The sequence below is a fragment of the Thamnophis elegans genome, chromosome 2, assembly GCF_009769535.1.
Source record: "Thamnophis elegans isolate rThaEle1 chromosome 2, rThaEle1.pri, whole genome shotgun sequence".
NCBI classification, from domain to species: Eukaryota; Metazoa; Chordata; class Lepidosauria; order Squamata; family Colubridae; genus Thamnophis; species Thamnophis elegans.
Window position 1 is genome coordinate 52,285,624 of NC_045542.1, and position 22,401 is coordinate 52,308,024.

General features: G+C 43.0%; 1 protein-coding gene across 1 annotated transcript in view; it reads right to left on the reverse strand.

The window, feature by feature from the left end:
- Positions 1-22,401, reverse strand: part of GRIN2C (glutamate ionotropic receptor NMDA type subunit 2C) — a 75,626-nt gene that overhangs the window by 32,771 nt on the left and 20,454 nt on the right. Inside the window, exons 5-6 of the mRNA XM_032239009.1 lie at positions 10,214-10,382; positions 7,841-7,994 (exon numbers count right to left, since the gene is read on the reverse strand). Of these exons, the coding sequence (XP_032094900.1) occupies positions 7,841-7,994; positions 10,214-10,382 (323 nt within the window). The remainder of the gene's footprint in view (positions 1-7,840; positions 7,995-10,213; positions 10,383-22,401) is intronic.

Below are 22,401 nucleotides of genomic sequence, written 5' to 3' on the forward strand. Positions count from 1 at the left end.
ATTAAATTCCCTCTGACCATTTTTGCCTGCGTCTTTTTGACTTTGCCAATGTTGCAGCTACTTCTGACATTGTGGATATTCTCTTCCGATAAGAGAGGATATCTGTGGCTCAGGGGGGAGCTGTGTGGTCCTTGCTGCTTTCTGAGCTTGGTTGTTGGCTTGCACATATTCTCCTGTGCACTGATGATGCTCCTATGCACTGCCAATGCTACCTACCCAGGAGATGAAACATCTGCAAGCAAACAACCAAGCTCAAAGAGCACCAAGGACTCCATAGGAAGTCCTTGTTTCTGCAACACCCAATAAACCAGAGAGCCTGTCCAGTTCAGAAGCTGGAACGTTGATCAGGAAACTGTCGGATGAGGTCAGAGTCATAGGCCCTGGGGATAAACCACAGAAGGGGGCTTTGAGGTAAATAAAACACAGCATTTCATTCACTGTATTGCTAAATCATGGTGAATGTTAACTGTGGCTAGTTAATGTTAACAATAATTGTTTCTTGACACAACTAAAGCTAAAGGTTTCCCCATCGAGTCGTTTCCAACTCTAGAGGGTGGTACCCATCTCCGTTTCCCAGTCAATGGAGTTGCTGATGTTTCCATGGGCATGACTACATGCCAAGGTGCATGGAATGCTGTTAATTTCTCACCAAAATGGTACTTATTTATCTACTTGCATTCGTATACTTTCAAATTTCTAGGGCCATCATGGTGAACCTATGGCATGCGTCCCGAAGTGGCACACATGTCACCAGGCACAGATGGCATCGCCCATTCTTATTCCGGTATCATACACACAATGATCAGCTTGCCTTCGTACATGCGGCAGTGCCGAAAACTGGAAGAGCTGGTCTTCTGTTTTCCAGAGTGGGCATGCACACCGCCCAGCTGATCGTCACACGCACGGGAGCGCTCCCTTTTTGGCACTTGGTGCTGAAAAGTTTTGCCATCACTCTTCTAGATTGTCAACAGCTGGACAAGAACAGGAGTTCACCCCATCCTGTGGTACTAGGGTCTCAAACTACCAACCTTCCAGTCAAGAGCCCAGCATCTTAACCATGACACAGCTATATTCCATCTGTTACCCAGACCTTCTATAAGGAAAGTGCTGTGCCTTTTGAAATCTCTAACAACTCTCCTATTCACAACTTTCCAATGAGATGTTATATCAGGAAGTGGTCAAAACAAAGAGCTTCCATAAATCGAGCCATTCTGGACTATTAACCATCAGTCTCTGAAAAAGAAAAGGATTCCTTCTTTACATTTATCTGATAAAAGTCACTGACACTTTCATATGTTCTAGTTAACGTATAACAAGTACATTATTTCAGAGAGAGAGCGGGGGGGGAATGAACCCAAAACAAAAGAAACACTGAAACAAAAATATATTGATATACAATACTGTAAATTGAGGCTATTAAGTAGCATTGGATGATCAACACTAAACAAAGATCTTGCCAGAGGGAACGCTAACAAGCATGAGAAAAACAAATCTTGCTTTTACTTTTTTCTGTCAAATGAACTTTCTCCCATCTAGTTGATATGACATCCTAGTTTAAAACTTGCCCTAGTTTTCATGCCTTTTCCAAACTACTCTGAAGAATCCAGAAGGTGACTGATTATATATATGTGTGTGTGTGTGTGTGTGTGTGTGTGTGTGTGTGTTTATTTGTGCTGATAAATAAATAAAGGGAGACTAGTATAGATCTATTTCAAGCTATTTAGCTCTCATCAGCTAGCCTACCCTTATTGGGATTTGAACCTGGGCTATATTGCACACTAGGCATACTAGGCAGAGATCTTAGCCATTAGGCTACAGGCTCTTATCCGTTTATCAGCGAAGCCAGGGTGAAAGGTATCTATTAGATTTTTTACAACCCCTGGTAAGCCCCAATTATGGGAGGAAGCTAACTGCTTCCATCATCTGTCCTTCGGCTCGTCACAAGAGTCCATCACGACAGAAACCCAATATTTTTACTGTTGCCTTTGTTATATTTGTGTTTTTTTATTTGTGCTGATAAATAAATAAAGGGAGACTAGTATAGATCTATTTCAAGCTATTTAGCTCTCATCAGCTATATATATATGAGAACTGATATGAGCTCAGCCACACAAATACAGTGGAGCAATGATCAGTCAGAATGAATAATCAGAGCAATAAATTTTTATCTTTTCTCCAAGAAGCATTAAATAATTCATAAAATCACTGATGAAAATGACTGAATCTTAGCTTTGTAAAATCTTTTTGCAAATTAGGATGAAGGCAGGAAACGTAAAATATGTACCTTGCTAAAATTTACATATCAAGGCGCCAGAAAAATAACAGATGATGAGAGAGATTAGGCCTGTGAAGCCAGATGCACAAAATAAGTTGGCTTAACACCTAACCTCCTTCAGTTTCATGCATACTTCAACAATTATGAAAACAGCCTTCAGTGCCTAAAGTAGAATCCTTTTTAAGAAACTCAATAACCACTTAGTTATACTATAAACAAGGCCAACTAGAATACAGGCTAACCTAGGTCCTCATATATAGAAATTTGATCGAAGACATGGAAGGTGGCCCTGGTTCCACCTTGAAAGAATTCAAGAATTCTTACTACTTAACATAATCCTTCTACAAAAAAAGTGTGCTCATTTTCAAGCACTCGAAGAGAAAACCAACAGGATAATATTAACCCCACCTCTTCTGGCTGGAAGGCGAACCTCAACTTTTATTATTATTATTTTTAATTTAGCTATCCAAGAGAGGCCAACCCCTCTGTATCAGTCTTTAATTGTCTCCTGAAGAAGAATGGATTAGTCATGGTTCTGTTTTAGATGGAAGAATCCAAAAATGGGAGGGAAAGAATCAGCAAGGAAGAGAATAACCATAAGGTGAAGAAGTGAAGATATACTTTTAGAAACAAAGAAGACACCAAACACCTTGGCAGAGAAAGATCTATATCTTGTCCTTTCCCTTTCCTGCCTCCCCTACACACACACACACACACACACACACACACACTTTTTCTTGTAGCAATGGCAAGACTTCAGAGAGAGATGACAGCAACCAAAGACTTGATGTCATCAGTCCATTTTTGTTCCAGACCATCTCATTGATTCCTGTTCCAGAAACAAAAACCTGCTGATTCCAGCGGTGACTGAAAGAGCCGAAGTGGCGCAGTGGTTAGGGTGCAGTACTGCAGGCCACTTCAGCTGACTGTTATCTGCAGTTCAGCGGTTCTAATCTCACCAGCTCAAGGTTGACTCAGCCTTCCATCCTTCCGAGGTGGCTGAAATGAGGACCCAGACTGTGGGGGCGATATGCTGACTCCGCTTAGAGAGGGCTGAAAGCCCTATGAAGCGGTATATAAGTCTAACTGCTATTGCTATTGCTATTGTTCTGGTGACTAGGAGTCAGAAAGTCTGACAAGAGAGATGCTATTTAGACAGCTAAATAGAGAGCAGCTGACCACAGGCTGGGGAAGCCATCTTCAGTGCTGTTCAGTCCAAGGCCAATAGTCCCGGTTAGAAATGCCAGTTAATTACCTGAAATTGAGGGCAGTTTTGTTTGGCACAGTTGGACCTGGAGTCTCTGATGAGGGGAAGAAATATTCAGATAAAAAGAAGATCACAGCAAAGGCCTAAATTGTGACACAATGAAGAAGGAGGATATGAACAGATGCAGACACGTATTTAACCTCCCCCTTGGCAGAGTGCAACAAGGTGTTTTTCAAGGAGTAAGAATACGACACCCAGAGATATTCCAGAAAATATTGAGAGACAGAAAGTCTGCTTAGCTAACCTATTTGCAACAGTGACAGTAATGGTCATTGGATAGCTTAGTTGTCTATTCTTCTGTTTCTGGAACTGGAGAGGGAATGGCTACACCAATGCCAGTATTCTCTACACTTTTTCTTCCAAATACCAACGCTGCCCAATATACCACAAACGATGATGTTTCTCAGGATGCCAGTAAGCTTGTTTATCCCTTTCTGTTCCAGGAAGCCATTGTTTTCAGCAATAATGAAAATTAAAATGACCAAAAACCAAAACGAAAACCACCCTTTTATAGCACCTGCCAGTGCAGATATGCTGAGCCAATAACTAATTCCTCATCCAGATCCACGCATGCCTAGAGATTGTTCAAGGCATTTGTTGAATACCCGCCAACTAAAGTAAACAGTAGAGATCACCTTGTTTCCAAACATTCCTTCACAACTCACCAGAAGAGTTGATGGGCATTCAAGCTATGTTCTAGGAGAAGGAACTTTGTGACAATGATAATGGAATTATGGACATTATAGGTTTCTTATCAACCAAACTGGACAAGAAAATGGCAGCAAATACCTTGTGAGGCAGGGCATCATTTTGGCTCTGCCTTTCACCAGTATGGTCTTGTTCTATTAACTGATTTTTCCATATTTGCAATCATCAGCTCAAATATTAATTTGTGACTCTTGCCCAATTCTCTAATGCAAAGGATTGGATGTCATGCATTTCAAGAGTGTTCAGAACATCTTCTGTGTGGCAGGCTTCAGACAGACTATATTTTTGGGTGTAATTATTATTAGCAACATTACAAAACACTTTTTAAAAAAAATATCTGACACTGTGTTCATTTCATTGACACTGTCCTTCTCATTCTCAGTTAAAGCCATTTACTGGTATCTTCACATAATCCAATGTTTAACTATGCTGCATTGCCTGTCATGCTCCTCGCTGTATGATACTTGGTTACATGCAAGAAGAAGTGCCTTTATATGCAAGCTATTTATAAGCAGAGGAGAATGGGACAAGAAAATCCTGTTGGTGATGTTACCTAGTCTGGTAACAAAAAGTTCAGAAAATAAATTGAAACAAGCTTGGAAAGCACACCACTGCCAAAATCTAAAACCTGAACTACAAGTATTTTCTATTATTTCAAAGTGCCTTCATATCCAATTTACCTTTGTTTTTTTCCCAATGACCACAATTAAAATATCCAAATTTTATTAGGTATGCAACATTTGATATTCATTATGTGAATCCCCAATCTCCAGATAATCTATATTAATACTTTAAGAAGCAAGTAATGAAAAGTGGCTTAGAAGTAATAACAGCAATATGATGGCAAAAAACAGAATATTGTTGTATTATTTAAACTTTAATGCCCAAAGTGTGACATATGCAAAAACAGTGTTTTAGAAAATATTTCTATTCCCAAAATCGCTATTTTCATGCTGAAAATTTAAACTAGGGAATATTAAACATCTACCCATATGTTAATATTGCAAGTCAAAACTCTTCATCTCATATAAATTTACATTAGTACATCTTTTCCTTCCTTTTTATTGCAGGTATGAGCAGTATTCCTTAAGCAATCAAAGCACAAATTATGCATGCCCCCCAAATACTTAGAAATAACTGTGTAAAAGTGATTTAACAAAAACTTAAAACAATTCAATAGGGACTGAGCTTGCTCAATATAGGAAAGGGGACAGAGGACATATCAATGTATATTTACTTTCTTACTTGCTTGAGATTATAGGCAGCTCCTATCCTGAGACTTTGAGTAGTTAACAATTTCCCAACAAAATAATATTAAATTACAAACTTGAGATTGAAAATTAACATTAAACAACAGTCAAATAAAAGCCAAGAACTGGCATTCTCATTCATCCTTAGGAGCAACTCAATTATCTATGGCATCCTCAAATGCTTTACAAAAGAGCCAGGTCTCTGAAATACAACAGGGATGGGACTTTATAGCACTTAGCATTTAGACACCACAGTGCTTTAGAGCCCTCTCTAAGCAGTTTACAGAGTCAGCATATTTCCCCCAACAGTCTGGCTCTTCATTTTACCAACCTTGGAAGGATGGGAGGCTGAGTTAACCTTGAGCCAGTGAGAATTGAATTGCCAAACTGCTGAGAGCAGTGAGCAGAAGTGGCCTGCAGTACTGCATTCTAACCACTGAGCCACCTCATCCTAGATGAACTGTTCTAGAGAAAGGGAAAACCAAGGTATCACTGATATTCTCAGGGTGCCCCTCTATTAATTCTCACTGGATAGGCAGAAAACAATTGGAATAAGCAGCCTCATAAGATACTCAGATCCAAAACTATAAGGTTTAAAGCTAATATTTTAGAGGTTTTTTTAGAGGTTTTATTTGCATTTGTAGGCCGCCCTTTTCCCTGAGGGGACTCAGGGCGGCTCACAGAAAACCAGGGAAAGGGGAAATACAACATTGAGACAACAACACATAATAAAATAATGAGCAACATGCATACAACATTCGGGCGGGGTAGAAATCCTTATCCCCAGGCCTGACGGGCGAGCCAGTTCTTCAAGGCAGTGCGGAAGGCCTGGACGGTGGAGAGGGTACGAATCTCCACGGGGAGCTCGTTCCAAAGGGTCGGGGCTACTGCTGAGAAGGCCCTCCTCCTTGTGGTTGCCAGCCGACACTGGCTGGCCGATGGAATGCGGAGGAGGCCTAATCTATGGGATCTTATAGGTCGTAGGGAGGTAATTGGCAGAAGGCGGTCTCTCAAGTATCCAGATCCACTGCCATGTAGGGCTTTATGGGTGATCAATAGCACCTTGAAGCGCATCCGGAGATCGACAGGTAGCCAGCGCAACTCGCGGAGGATAGGTGTAATGCGGGTGAATCGGGGTGCACCCGCAATCACTCGCGCGGCTGCGTTCTGTACTAGCTGAAATCGCCGGATGCTCCTCAAGGGCAGCCCCATGTAGAGCACGTTGCAGTATTCCAGCCTAGAGGTCACAAGGGCCCGAGTGACTGTTGTGAGGGCCTCCCGGTTCAGGTAGGGTCGCAACTGGCGCACCAGGCGTACCTGGGCGAATGCCCCCCTGGTCACAGCCGCTATATGATGGTCGAATGACAGCTGTGGATCCAGGAGGACTCCCAAGTTGCGGACCCTCTCTGAGGGGTGTAAAATTTGACCCCCCAGCCTGAGTGTTGGATTATTGGCCAAATCTTTGGGAGGAAAACACAACAGCCACTCGGTCTTTTCCGGGTTGAGCACAAGCTTGTTAATCCTCATCCAGTCCATGACGGCTTCAAGCCCCCGGTCCATCACGTCAACCGCTTCATTGATTTGGCACGGGGCGGACAGATACAATTGAGTATCGTCCGCATATTGATGGTATCTGATCCCGTGCCTACGGATGATCTCTCCCAGCGGTTTCATGTAGATGTTAAATAGTAGGGGGGATAAGACCGAACCCTGCGGCACCCCATATTTTAGGGGCCTTGGGGACGATCTCTGCCCTCCCACTAACACCGACTGCGACCTGTCCGAGAGGTAGGAGGAGAACCACCGTAACACGGTGCCCCCCACTCCCACCTCCCGCAGTCGTCGCAGAAGGATACCATGGTCGATGGTATCGAAAGCCGCTGAGAGGTCAAGGAGGACCAGGATGGAGGGATGTCCTTCATCTCTGGCTCTCCAAAGATCATCCATCAATGCGACCAAAGCGGTTTCCGTGCTGTAACCGGGTCTGAAGCCTGACTGGAAGGGGTCTAGATAGATGCAAATGCAAATGCAAATAAAATATTTATCTTTGAATTGCACCCAGAAGTCAACTGATAATCAATAAACTCCTGCCACAGAGGAGACACATGGGTAACAGGGAGAGAGCCCATCAGTACATGAGCTGCCACATTTTGAACCAGCTGTAGGTTCCAAGAGGTCTTTAAGTGCAGTCCATGTAGAAGAAATTACAATAGTCAAAAAATGAGATGAAAAGGACAGTGAAAGTGACCTTCTATAACCAACTAACGCAGAAGCATTCCATATTCTGTTACAAATGTCACTTTTTTTTAGTGTTTATAGCATAAGTTTGTTTGCTCTTACCTAGAAAAGCAGAAGGCGAGACAGTCCCGTTGCTTCTGGCTACCATGACACTAATGCCCGTCTCCACAAAAGGTACAGAAAAATCAATAATTTGTGAGCGTTCCTCATTGATCGTGAGGGACCCAATGGCCATATCTGCTCGCTTGTAATATACCTGGGAGATTGAGGAACAGACAGGGGGGGAAGCATAAATAATAATGTCCTTCAACAGAACCAGCTCCAAATGGATCTTATACTGTACTGATAAATGTGTGCTTTCTTTTATTTTAATCGTAGCAAATTAAAGGGAGAAAAGGTAAATATGAGCTGAATTTCAATTGTGACTCTTGGTGAGTCTGTGAATACATCCATATGGTTTCTTGGAAACAATATGTATGTACATGGTTTGGTTGTCTTTGAGCCAAAGTTGTGCTTCAAGATGAGCAGCCACACAATTATGTTAAATAAACAAATGGTTTCCTGTTGTCTTCTTCCACAACTTCTTTTTAAAACTTCCCAATGTAGCCCACAGTCCTGTTATTTTCTCTGGAGGTCTCCCAATTCAAATTTTAACCAGGCCCAACCCTTCCAAGCTCAGACAAGATGAGGTGGGTGCTGCCCCCTGTTGAGGATGAACCTTTGTGTCTATGCTGACTTGCTTCGGGATAAGAGGCACAGAACTCTGTCGGATTTATTTTCAAGGGGGGAAAAAGATTGTACCTCAAAGAGACTTCTTTGCATGGCAACCCTAAAGAGAGAATAATACTACCATTACTTCAGATCAAGTGTTCATGTACTTAAGAAGGGTACTTAATTGAAAATGTAGTTGATTGAAAATGTCTGTATCTGGATGAGTCCAACCCTTAAAATTGTGTTCACCATCAAGAAACAATTCCCCACCATATATCGGCATCCCAACTCCATTTTCCCTTCTGCATGTCAGGAATGCCATTGATGTCTTTTCAATAGAGACACAAGCAAGAAATAGATCTGCCAGAAATAGTGTGATGCTTGACTCTTTCACAACTCTGTCCATTTTCTCTTATAGATGGTTCTTGAAATGCTTCTGAATAGACATCCAGTTCAGAAGGATTAAGATTTCCTTCTGGGACTAACACAAAACAGGAGGAGAACCGCAAAGTGCAACATCTCTTTTTTTTCCTGTTTCTTTTCAGGCAGTACAGAGAAATCTGTCCCCTGCCATTCACTTAGGTGAGAAATCCTAAACCATGCTGCCAGATTAGAAGTCCGTCTAAATATCCCAATCAGCACCAAGAGGTAGGGCTCTTGACACTCAAGCAGCCCATTATCCTATTCAAAGGATGGCCTAATTGCAGAGCAGCAGAGATGAAGACAGACTCTTAAGTTGCATGTAATGGAAGGTATGCCTTTTACACATGCTTATTGAAAGACAAGAGACTTCACTCCCCGGTTAGCATATCTCAATGCCAACCTGACTATAAGATTCTAGCTCCATTTCACATTCCACAAATTTCCCCAGGAAAGAGAATAACTCCCTATTTGTAAAGCCATCTTCTTAAGGCTGCCATGTCTGAAGGCTGAAGCCCACAGACAAAGTTGAGGACTACTGAATGGTGGGTCTTCTTTCTTGTTGAGGGATGCAAGAATGATGTATGTGCAGTGAAGTAATAATAATTCATTGGCTTTGGTTTAAGCTAAGTCAGCTTTTATGTACGTGCTACAGTTTAGAAGGATTGCATAACTTTAGAAGTATCTAAATTTATGCAATCCTTCTCAGTCATCCAGGTCATAGTTGTCCCAAAGGTGCTTTCTCAGGAGGTAACTTAGAAGTTGATGAAGTTTTTTGGATGAGAAGTGAAACATCTTCAAAATAAAAAACAAGGAAATCCAATTGCCTCCTAAAAAAGCGCCTTTGGGACAACCACGACCTGGATGATTGAGAATCTCTACAGATTTTTAGCTATACAATTTGGGATGAACACCCTTGGAATGGTGTGGGAGTAGGAATGGATTTCCAGAGGAAAAAATTGCAGACTACAGAAACCAGGAGTACTACAGAGGTGACCCCGAGGACACAGAAAAACCCCCAAGAGCTTCAATGACCCTCTAAAAGGATGCAGATTACCAGCTGTCTGCAAGGAATATAAATCCTTCCATTCCCCACTATCCTGTCAGAGCTGAAGAAGCTTCTTGTATAAGAAGCGAAATGTCTTCAAAAGAAAAAACAAAGAAGTCCAGTTGCCTCCTGAAAAAAAACATCTTTGGGATAACTTTAGAAGAGAAACAAAGTTGCATGTCTGCTTTTATTTTCTCCACATGGGAGAATTTCTGACAAATACCAGTGTACTAAACCTGTAGGTGTACATGGTTAAAATCCAAACAATGAGGCTTTTAGGTTACCTAATTCCTTACCTCACCAATCATGCCATTCCAGAAACCATCCACTATTTTACCATGTTTCCCATTTGTCACCAGGTAGAGATCGTAGGAGAACTTCACAGTCTTGGCTAGTTTCTTTAGGATGTCAATGCAAAAACCTTTGCAGCAGAGTTTGGTATATGGGTCCATAGGTTCACTCCCACTGAAAAAGGATGAGAAGGCACTCAACAATCACACCGAACCCCTGTGTCTTCCAAGCAAATTATGCCAGGGCTATGTACAATTGTTCAAATCAAAGCCTTGAGATATCCTGAACCTAAATCACTATGCCATGACATGTTTCCCTAGAGTGACCTTATAGTCACTAGCCCAATTCCTCTAGTCCAAAATAAAAATAACTAAACCATTACTAGAATGTGGCAGTCCTGTATCCTTATTGCTATCTACAATCCTGTTGTCTTTAGAAAAACACAGTCATAAATAATCAGCTTGTCAGCTTAGCATGGCACTGAATAATGGGCATGCCATCACAGGATATGACACATTGTAAATGAGCTGTGTAACTTCATCAGTGGCTAGAATGGCTAATGTTCCACATTTGTTATTTTCTGGAGCATCTCCTTGGTGTGAGGGCCATTACAGAAGGCAGGGATGCCTACACACAAATGCTCAGACACACTCCAGCTGTCAACATGTACTTTTTCTATTATTACTCTCTAAGCCAGGGATGGATAGTCGTGTGTGTGTGTGTGTTTGTGTGTTTGTGTGTGTGTGTGTGTGTGTGTGTGTGTGTGTGTGTAGATAGATAGGTAGATAGGTAGATAGGTAGACAGACAGACAGACAGACAGAGGATGGATGAATAAAAATACCAAATCCAATCTGAACATCTGGCTAGCTGTGCAATGCACCATAATATATTTTTAAGAATATTGACATAAGTAAAAGCAAACATAAAGAAAACAAATGAAGAAAAAAGAGAAAGAAATAAAGAGAAAGAAGAAAAATAAGTGCAAAAGCAAAGCAGAATAAGAAAGAAAAATAGTTAAAGAAACAAGAAAAAATATGCTACTTCTGAACTTCTTTTCAACAGTTATATACTCATTATTCCTTCTCCCTCTTGATATTACAAAAATCTCTTCAATCAACTCTGATATCTTTACAATCAATTCCTCCATTGTAAGAATTTCAGTGTTCCTTCAAAGCTCACTTTCATTAAATGAAACATAAAAACAAAAATCCTAAGGAGTGAAGTGGCAAATAATGAATCATAAGAGCAAGGACGTATTACAAATTCAGAAGCAGGATGCTTCTGAGAATTTTAGGTTGGTTCCAGAATCGAGCTTGCTAGTCCTTTTACACCATAATCCATTTTTTTGCTTTTCCTATGCAACCAAATTTAGGGTGAGAAAATATGTTAATTTTGCAAAGTACACCACAATAAACTTAAGGAGATGACATGCTACCTGTCAGAACCTCTCCATTAGATAATTAGGAAAGAAGACCACGGGACTCCATGGGTAGAAATCAAGTTTACTTTTACTAATTATAAATGATTAAAGGCATAGCGAAGCGAAGACTGATTATTTAGGCGCGAAAGCGATTGATATATAGAATAACCCATTCCCCACCCCTTGGCATCACAGATACAGTCCAATCATAATTCTCCCAAGTGTCAGGTGTGAGATAACTTCAAAAGGCATCACGAAGATGGAATGTCGGTGCCGTTAGTCCTGGCGGGAATCTCCTACGCATGCGTAGTCCGACAGGCAGCTGAGCTCCAGAACCTTCCTCCAGCACAATTAGTAACCCCTCCCAAATACCATGCCCTCCCTCCCCGTTTCATGGCAGCCGAAGCAACAGCAAAGCAGAGGCTGACATCTGGCCGTCCTCCGGAAAAAGGCGTTCAGGCCTGGAAAACGACAAAACACAAACAAACAGACGAACAACAAAAACAGAAGAGAAAAAGAGGCGGGGAGAGAAAGTCAAGGCTTGTCAGGATAAGCAGAATAAAACTGTCGAAGCAGTCAGGGAGCACGGACATGGGACTTGTCCACCCACTTGGTATGAGATGGAGGAAAATGCTTCCAAGCCACTAGGTACTGTATTCGATTCCGCCGCCGTCGAGAGTCCAATATTTCTCGAACCTCAAAATGTTGTTCACCATCAATCAACAGGGGAGCAGGCGGTGGGTCCACAGGCGGACGTAAAGATGAGAAACGAAGTGGTTTAATGAGGTTAACGTGGAAAACTGGATAAACACGGCTGAGATGCTTGGGTAGCTGCAAACGAACCGAAACAGGATTGACGACTTTGATGATGGGAAATGGGCCCACGTACTTAGGCCCCAACTTCTTAGACTTTTGTGTAGTTTGCAGGAACTTCGTGGATAAATAAACCTGGTCACCCACTTTGTACTGATAAGGTTGCGCACGCTTCTTATCAGCCTGTTTCTTATGAGCGCGATGCGCAGCATCCAAAGTACTAAGTGCCAAAGGCCAAATATGGCTTAATCGCTCACTCCACTCAGAGACGGAAGAAACTTGTGGTGGCTCAAGGGAAACTTCAGGAATAGGAACAAAGTCCTGACCATACACAACACGAAAAGGAGTGAATCCAGTGCTGCTATGGACAGAATTATTATAAGCCACTTCAGCGTGCGGCAACAAGTCCACCCAATCATCTTGCTGATAATTGATGAAACAACGTAAATATTGTTCCAGCACAGAATTAGTCCTCTCGCAAGCCCCATTAGTCTGAGGGTGGTGGGTGGAGCTTAGGCCCTGGGCGGAGCCAATGCGCTTAAGAAACTCCTTCCAGAAAGCAGAAGTGAATTGGACCCCTCTATCGGAAACGATGGGATCAGGCACCCCATGCAAACGGTAAACGTGAGAAATGAAGAGCTTAGCAAGTGCCTTTGCAGAAGGAATCTTGTGGCATGGAATAAAATGAACTTGTTTGGAAAATAAGTCAGTAACCACCCATATGACGGTGTGCTCCTGGCTCTCGGGAAGTTCGACAATAAAGCCCATAGAAATTTCCTTCCAAGCGGCAACAGGGCGGGCTACAGATTGGAGCAGACCTTGTGGCTTCCCTGGTGGTCGTTTAGCGGCTGCACAGACTGGACAACTGGCAACATAAAGTTCAATGTCTTTTTTCAAAGAGGGCCACCAAAACTGCCTCTTCACCAAATGCAGCGTCTTCACAAATCCAAAGTGACCCGCCATCTTGGAATCGTGAGCCCGTTGGAGAACAATGAGTCGAAGAGAGGCAGGGACATAAAGTTTCGCCCCAATCCACGGCAAATCGTCCCACATTGTGCATTCACCTTGATGCTGCTGGAACCAGTCATCCTGGGAAAGGGCCTGTTTGAGGTCAGAAAGGAAATCTTGAGGCATGTCTACTTTCGAGCACGCCTGCTGCCGAGTGACCACCGGAGCAGCCAGGCTGGATGCGGGAATCACGGGTTGAACAATACTCAGCTTAGAGCAGTTGTACTGAGGGAGTCTGGACAAAGCATCAGCCATGAAATTCTTCCCTCCCGGGATGTACTTGAGTGTGAAATTAAAACGATTGAAATGCTGAGCCCAACGCATCTGCTTAGGGGAGAGTCGCCTGGGAGTCCTCAAAGCTTCTAAGTTCTTATGGTCAGTCCATACCTCAAACGGGTGTTTAGCGCCCTCCAGAAAATGGCACCACGTGGCTAAAGCCCATCGTACAGCAAATGCTTCCTTCTCCCAGATTGCCCAATGCCTTTCTGTGTCTGTGAGCTTCGGGAGGTGTATGCGCACGGTTGTAAATTACCTTGGTCATTGATCTGAAGCAAGACGGCCCCAACCGCCACGTCGCTGGCATCAGCTTGAATGACAAAAGGCTTGTCCATGTCTGGATGCTTCAGAACCGGTTCCGCCGCAAAGAGTCGTTTCAGCTTCTCAAAAGCAGCCTGACACTCCATGGTCCAATCCAGCGGCTTGCTAGGCTTAGGTTTAGGGCCACCTTTGGACTTCAGTAAATTAGTGATGGGAAGCGCAATTTTGGCAAAAGAAGGAATGAACTGACGATAGAAATTAGCAAAACCCAAAATTTTCTGCAATTGTTTATGTGTCCGGGGCGCCTCCCACTCAGTGACCGCCTTTACTTTAGCAGGGTCCATTTCAATACCAGCGGGGGAGATGCGATACCCAAGGTAGTCAATCTTCTCCTGGTGAAATTCACACTTGGACAACTTGGCGTAAAGTTCAGCGGCCCGGAGCTTTTTCAGGACAGTGCGGACTAATGTGATGTGTTCGTCATAAGTTGAGTGTAAATAAGGATATCGTCTAAATATACGATAATGCCCTTGTAAAGGTGGTCATGCAAAATCTCATTAATTAATTGCATGAAGACTGCAGGCGCCCCCTGCAGGCCAAAAGGCATCACGCGGAACTGGAAACAACTGAGGGGGCAGTTGAAAGCCGTCTTCCACTCATCCCCCTCCTTTATGCGGACCCTATAGTATGCTTCTCTGAGGTCCAATTTAGTGAAAATGTGGCCTTTCCCAATTGGGCCAGCATGTCCTTCATCAGTGGTAACGGGTATAGGTTTTGAGCTGAGATACAGTTCAGATTTTTGAAATTAACACATAATCTCAGGGAGCCATCTTTCTTCTCTCTGAACAACACGGGTGCAGCTACCTTGGGTCATGCTGGCTCAATGAAACCCCTTTCCAAGTTTTTATCAATGAATTTTCTCATTTCCTCCATTTCCCTAGGAGACATTGAATATATTTGGGGCTTTGGAAGCTTTACCCCCGGCAAAATATCGATGGAGCAATCGGTAGGTCTGTGGGGTGGAAGCTTATCTGAAGATTTTTCACTAAAAACTCCTTTCAGGTCCCAATATTCTTTTGGAATCTTTTCTTTCCCCTCAATTCTCTCCTGTCCCCTAGCGGCCAATGCGGGGATGGAGCCAGCAGACTCTGAGGTATTGCCCTCCCCGTTTGGAGCTGTGCTGGTGCGAATGCGCAGCCACCCCTCCCTCCAATTAATGCGAGGGTTCCATTTACGAAGCCAGGGGAGTCCCAAAATAAGGGGTCTGTCCATTCCAGGAGACACAATAAAAGAGATCAATTCTACGTGGGTGCCCATTTTCATCTCTAGAGGTTCAGTGTAGAAATGGGCTGGGCCACCCCCTGCAATGGATCCATCTATTTGGCAAAACACAATAGGGGTTTTCAAAGTTCTTAATTTCAGGCCCAGTTTTTCAACCATTGCGGGATTAATCATACATCTCGAACAGCCCGAATCAAGGAGGGCAGGAAGCTGTTCTGTCTCCCCATCAGGTGGTACTCTTAATTCTATTGGGATCAACATGGGGCCTTTATTTGAACTCACCCAACGAGGCGAGGCGTCGTCATCGGAGTCATCAGAGGAGCTGGGGGTGACGTCTGCTTCTTCCTCCACCTCCTGCCTGAAGCGCTGTGGGGTGTTTTCAGCAGCGAAAGCAGCCTCTTTCTTCTTCCCTGGGGCCTTGCTCGTCTTCCCTTCCCTCTTGGCAGGGGGCGGGGCGGTTGCAGGAATTTTAACGCGGCAATCTGTGGCGCGGTGGCCCCCCCTCCCACAACGGAAGCATGTGAGCGGCTTGGCCTTGCCGGTGGAACTTCCCTTTCCTTCACCCCTGATGCGGAATGGGGCCTTTTGAACTGGGGGGGGGGGTGATCTCCCTGCTTTCTCCTCTCTCGCACATTGAAGTCTAATCAAATCAAGCTCAACGTCTGCTGCATTTTCATACTAAGCTGTGACTCGCTTGGGAAGGTGTCTGTTAACGCATTGTTGGTAAATGTCCTCATTTAATCCTAACGCAAACTGATCCAGAAGGGCATCTTGAGACCAGCCTCTCATATAACAAGAAAGCTGTTGAAACTCCTGAATATATTCAGCCACCGGTCTATCTCCCTGTTTGAGGGCCATAAATTTCATCTTTCCCCGTTTCTCAATTAGTGGGTCATCAAAGCGTCTTTTGAACGCAGTCATAAAGGCATCAAAATTCCTCAGGAGGGGGGAATTGCTTTGCTTTGTATGCTGACCATCCATTCGGCCGCCTCTTCCTCCAAAGAAAGTAAGACCATTCGCACTTTCATCTCATCTGTTTCTAAATCGGGCCCATAAATTTCCATATAGTTCCAAATTTGTATAACAAAGAGACCCAGTTTCTTGGAATTCCCGTCATATTTTACAGGCAAGGGAGGGACTTTTGCCATTCTGCGTCTTCTGGGGGCCCCCCCTACTCTGGCAGCAGCCCTGGCTGGGTGGGGGGGAAGCTGTTTCTGGGTTTGTTTGCTCCCATCCTCCCTCGGCCTCTTCACCCTCCCTAAAATTTTGCATACCTTTGTTCAAACTCTTCCGTTTGTTCTCTTTCCTGGGGCTTCCGTTCGGTCAAGGTTTCTTCCCAGTCGGCTGGTTTTCCCCTTTGTTTTCTCCTAGTAACTCCAGCATCCCAACTTTCGCTATCTTCTTTTTGCCCCACACTTAGGGACCATCGAGGGGGAACCGCAGGGTCCGCTAGTCCTAGGCCAGCCATCCTCCCAGGTAATGATGGGTCTGCAGTTTCCCTTTCAGTCTCTTCTTCATCGCTCGCTCGCAAAGACATTTTCCTCGTTCCTTCTTGTAGGTACACCCCCCACGGAAGGTTGAAATCTCCTGGTGGGGTGTGAGTGAGTCTTTGCTTACTGTCAGAACCTCTCCATTAGATAATTAGGAAAGAAGACCACGAGACTCCATGGGTAGAAATCAAGTGTACTTTTACTAATTATAAATGATTAAAGGCATAGCGAAGCGAAGGCTGATTATTTAGGCGCGAAAGCGATTGATATATAGAATAACCCATTCCCCACCCCTTGGCATCACAGATACAGTCCAATCATAATTCTCCCAAGTGTCAGGTGTGAGATAACTTCAAAAGGCATCACGAAGATGGAATGTCGGTGCCGTTAGTCCTGGCGGGAATCTCCTACGCATGCGTAGTCCGACAGGCAGCTGAGCTCCAGAACCTTCCTCCAGCACAATTAGTAACCCCTCCCAAATACCATGCCCTCCCTCCCTGTTTCATGGCAGCCGAAGCAACCGCAAAGCAGAGGCTGACACTACCTTTATCATCAAGACGGTTGTTAATATGTGACAGCTTATGGACCCAAGAGGAGAGGAAAGAACATAAGGAGGGCCTTGATGGATCAGGCCATTGAACCCAGATTCTATGTCACCTAGTGGGTGCACATCAGAAGTATACAAGATTTTTACCATAGGACTGGGGGGGGGGAATCATATGATATTTAGCGCACTATCCAGCAACAGGAGAAGATATCGTAAGAAAGAGGTTGGAGCTCCTGCCGTTGGAGGAAAATTTACCAGGTAAATCTCCTTAAAAAGAGGAAGCACTCAAAACTTCCTCCTTACAAGGAGGCTTGGAATACTGTTTGTATTTGTAATACTGTTGCATGGATTGGCTTCGAATTTGCTTCCTGATTGGGGGAAGGAGGCCTCCCCTTCCCATTCTCATATTTATTTTTGCTATTGAAAATTGACCATTTTGCAGACTTTTAAGGGAGGTGTGGTAAACTGAAGGCATCTTTATGAAAACACAACTAATGAGCACAGTAAAGACCAAGGAACTGGTAAGTAGACTGATTCCTTGGAACCTCTCCAGATGAGGAGAGGATGAGAGATCACCCACCATTGCTCCAGATGGCTGTTTCTCATGAGGAGACTGCAAGACAGCAGTTTCCCACAGGTTTGAGTACATGGGATGAAGAGATTATAAATGGAATAAGGGTCCAGATAAATTTGGAAAATTGTGTTTTACTATAAGATTCTGAAATTTACTATACAAGATAAATAGCTTCTTGTAGGAAACAGACATATTTTAGCTATAATGGTTATGGTTAAATCATAACAAAGAGAAATTACTTTATGATTTTAGAAACTGGACACTAGAGGAGACTAAAGATTCCAAGCGGAAGGGAAAAAAAATGATAAGCCTGTTCATGATGTCAATTAAAACTGGGACTTACAGAATGACACAAAACATTATAGCCAGAGGTGGTATTCAGCCGGTTTGGACCAGTTCACACGAACCGGTAGTGGAAACCCCCCACTACCACCCACCCGCCCAGGCTCTATGCTGTTCTATTTAGGTATGTTTTCAAAGCACGTGCATGTGTGTAAACCCCATGCGTGATCAAAGTGCATGTGCGGAAAGCCAAGCACATGCATGGACACACACGCTCACATTTGCGAATCGGTAGGGAAAGTAAGTGAATACCACCCCTGATTATAGCATCAGAAATATTAATATTAATCTTAGAAGAATGAAGCCAGGAACTTCTATTAGTTTTCAGTTTTAATTTATTAGGGGAGGAATGTAACTTTCTCCATTGAGCAGGAACATTGATGACACAATCTTGATTAGAGAATTGCAGAGGTCATCAACAGGCAAATGATTAAAAAGCTTAGTCTCTGGGTCCCAACATGTAGGAATGCAGATTGATTGCTAGTGCCAGCTACTTACCTCCTTCAACCAGCCATAATCTGCAAACCAGGCTATCCACTACAGTTGCAAGAAAAAGTATGTGAACCACTTGGGATTATGTGGAGTTTTGAATGAATTGGTCATAAAATGTGCTCTGAACTTCATCTAAGTCACAACAATAGAAAAACACAGTCTGCTGAAAATAATATTACACAAACATTAGATGTTGCCATGGTTTAATTGCACATAACATGTAAACATTCACAGTGCAGGGAGGAAAAAGTATGTGAACCCTTGGACTTAATAACTGGTTGACCCTCCTTTGGCAGCAATAACCTCAACCAAACATTTCTTGTAGTTGCAGATAAGACCTGCACAACGATCTGGAGTAATTGTGGACCACTCCTCTTCACAAAACTGTTTCAGTGTAGCAATATTCTTGGGATGTCTGGTGTGAATCGCTCTCTTAAGGTCATGCCACAGCATTTCAATTGGGTTGAGGTCAGGACTCTGACTGGGCCACTCCACAGGGCATATTCTGTGCTGTTGAAGCCATTTTTGTGTTGACTTACTTGTATGCTTTGGGTCATTGTCCTGTTGCATCACCCATCCCCTGCGGAGCTTCAGTTGGCAGACAGATGGTCGTACGTTTTCCTGCAAAATGTCTTGATAAACTCTGGAATTCATTTCCCCATCAATGACAACAATCTGTCCAGGCCCTGAGGCAGCAAAGCAACCCCAAACCATGATGCTCCCTCCGCCATGTTTTACAGTGGGGATGAGGTTTTGATGTTGGTGTGCTGTGCCTTTTTTTCTCCACACATAGTATTGTGTGTTTTTCCCAAACAACTCAATTTTGGTTTCATCTGTCCACAGTATATTTTGCCAGTAGTGCTGTGGAACATCCAGGTGCTCTTTTGCAAACTTCAAACGTGCTGCAATATTTTTTTGGGGACAGCAATGGCTTCCTCCGTGGTGTCCTCCCATGTACTCCATTCTTGTTTAATGTTTTCCTTATTGTAGATGTGTCAACAAAAATGTTAGCATGTGCCAGAGATTTCTATAGGTCTTTAGCTGACACTCTAGGATTCTTCTTTACCTCATGAAGCATTCTGCACTGTGCTCTTGCAGTCATTTTTACAGGACGACCACACCTAGGGAGAGTAGCAAGAGTGCTAAACTTTCTCCATTTGTAGACAGTCTGTCTTACCGTGGACACATGGACATCAAGGCTTTTGGAGATACTTTTGTAACCCTTTCCAGCTTCATGCAAGTCAACAATTCTTGATCGTAGGTCTTCTGAGAGCTCTTTTCTGCGAGGCATGGTTCACATCAGACAGTGCTTCTTGAAACCAGTAAACCCACAACAGGTGTGTGTTTTTAAAGGGCAGAACAGCTGTCAGCAACACATCCAATATCATCACACTGATTGGAATCAAGGTTGGCTCACTCCTGGCTCCAATTAGCTCTTGGAGACGTCATTAGGCTAGGGGCTTACATACTTTTTCCTCCCTGCACTGTGGATGTTTACATGTTATGTGCAATTAAACCATGGCAACATCTAATGTTTGTGTAGTATTATTTTCAGCAGACTGTGTTTGTCTATTGTTGTGACTTAGATGAAGTTCAGAGCACATTGTATGACCAATTCATTCAAAACTCCACATAATCCCAAGGGGTTCACATACTTTTTCTTGCAACTGTATATGCTTCCAGCCAAGATTCATGACTGATTATTCACCGCTCAGCCTGAAGCAGAAACATGAACCTATTCCTGGTTCCATTCAACACTGACCAAGGAAATCCTCTTTCAAATTCTTTGATATTTTACATCACAGTTTTGCAATCCTGAGAATCTGAATTCAACTGCAGAATTCTGATAGCACACCAAAAATAGCATGGCTTCTTGTGATTTCAAAAAATAGTGGTTAAAATAGGACAAATGCACTTTAAATTGCAAACTATTACTCCCAGTCCTTTCTCTTAAACGTGGGAACAAAAAGAGTAATCTGTTATTCCCCCACATACATAATATAGCACTACTTGTTTTGCATCACCACTCTATCTTGACTTGACTTCAGTCATGGAAATTACCCATGTTTCAGAGGAAACAGCATTTTCTGCTCATCTAAAACTATCAATGTTTTATTTTCAAACATCATTACAAAATTACTGCTACTTTTATTAATATGGCACAGGGATTCTTAGCCTGGGGTCTACAGACACTTGGGGAATCCATGAATAAATTTCACAGGGTCCATGAACTGGGATGGGGGGGAAAAACCCTTCATTTCCATAACCTATAATTGAAATTTAGCTTTCCATTTAACAATGAATATATGCAATAAAATGGCCTCTAGATTTCAAAACTGTTGATTAACTTCAATCTCATTATCTAAAACCAATATGCCCTTAAAAAGTACACCCGATATATGTGCTTGAGTGAAGTACTCTCAAAGGAGGCCATGGTATCGGGTGTAAAATATGTTGAACTTGAAGCCAATAAATGACAATAGTCTTAACATATAGATATAACAGTGCAAGTTTTTTGTTTATTTTATATTTCCTTCTTACTTGCAACTTTAATAGCAATAGCAATAGAAGTTAGACTTATATACCGCTTCATAGGGCTTTCAGCCCTCTCTAAGCGGTTTACAGAGTCAGCATATTGCCCCCAACAACAATCCGGGTCCTCATTTTACCCACCTCGGAAGGATGGAAGGCTGAGTCAACCCTGAGCAGGTGAGATTTGAACAGACGAACTGCAGAACTGCAGTCAGCTGAAGTAGCCTGCAGTGCTGCATTTAAGCACTGCGCCACCTCGGCTCAACTTTAAAGGCTCTAGGTCAGTGGGTCTCAACCTTCCTAATGCCGTGACCCTTTAATACAGTTCCTCATGTTGTGGTGACCCCCAACCATAAAAATATTTTATGCTTTCCATATTTTTTCAAAAACATGTATTTTCCAATGGTCTTAGGTGACCCCTGTGAAAGTCGATCAACTCCCAAAGGGGTCCCGACCCACAGGTTGAGAACCACTGCCCTAGGTCATGCCAAAATGTCGGGGGAGGGGGGAAGAGTAGGAACAGTTTGCAACTAACTAGCATTTTGACTATGGCACACAGTCTGTTAAATGTCTCAAAATTGAGATCTCATTTTCTGATAATCATTTTCATCAATCAAAACAACTTTTACTTCTAGTATCACCTTAGGAAGCACACAAATGGCATTCCAAACAAATGGCAACTATTCTTCCATCCATGACCTAATATCCATCATGTTTGTGTTCATTTTATGTAAATTTAGTTAACAGCACGAGATCAATTAAAATATAGCAATTCCATTCATGTATCCTGTTCTTTATATGCCTCCATTAGGATTCATATTGTTTCAGACAGAGGTACAGAATAGGCACTTAAGGAATATATTTTAGCATATTACTAGTGCCACTCATTCTTTGACCCTGCTGGCTGGGAGGGATGAAACCTACAATCCGACACATCTGATGGGCAGCATGTTAGGAAAGGTTGTACAGTAGGTTCTTCTGGGCAATGGGGTTTAATTGAAAGCCACCCCAATACTACTGACTTGAATGCCAGCTTTGATCCCTCCCCCCATGCTTTAGAGGGGTTGCCTATCCTGAATTCATCCTCTAATTTGGAAAGTTTTCAAGCTTGCAGCAGCTACTATTCAAGCTTCCTCATTATTCCTTCTTTCATGGA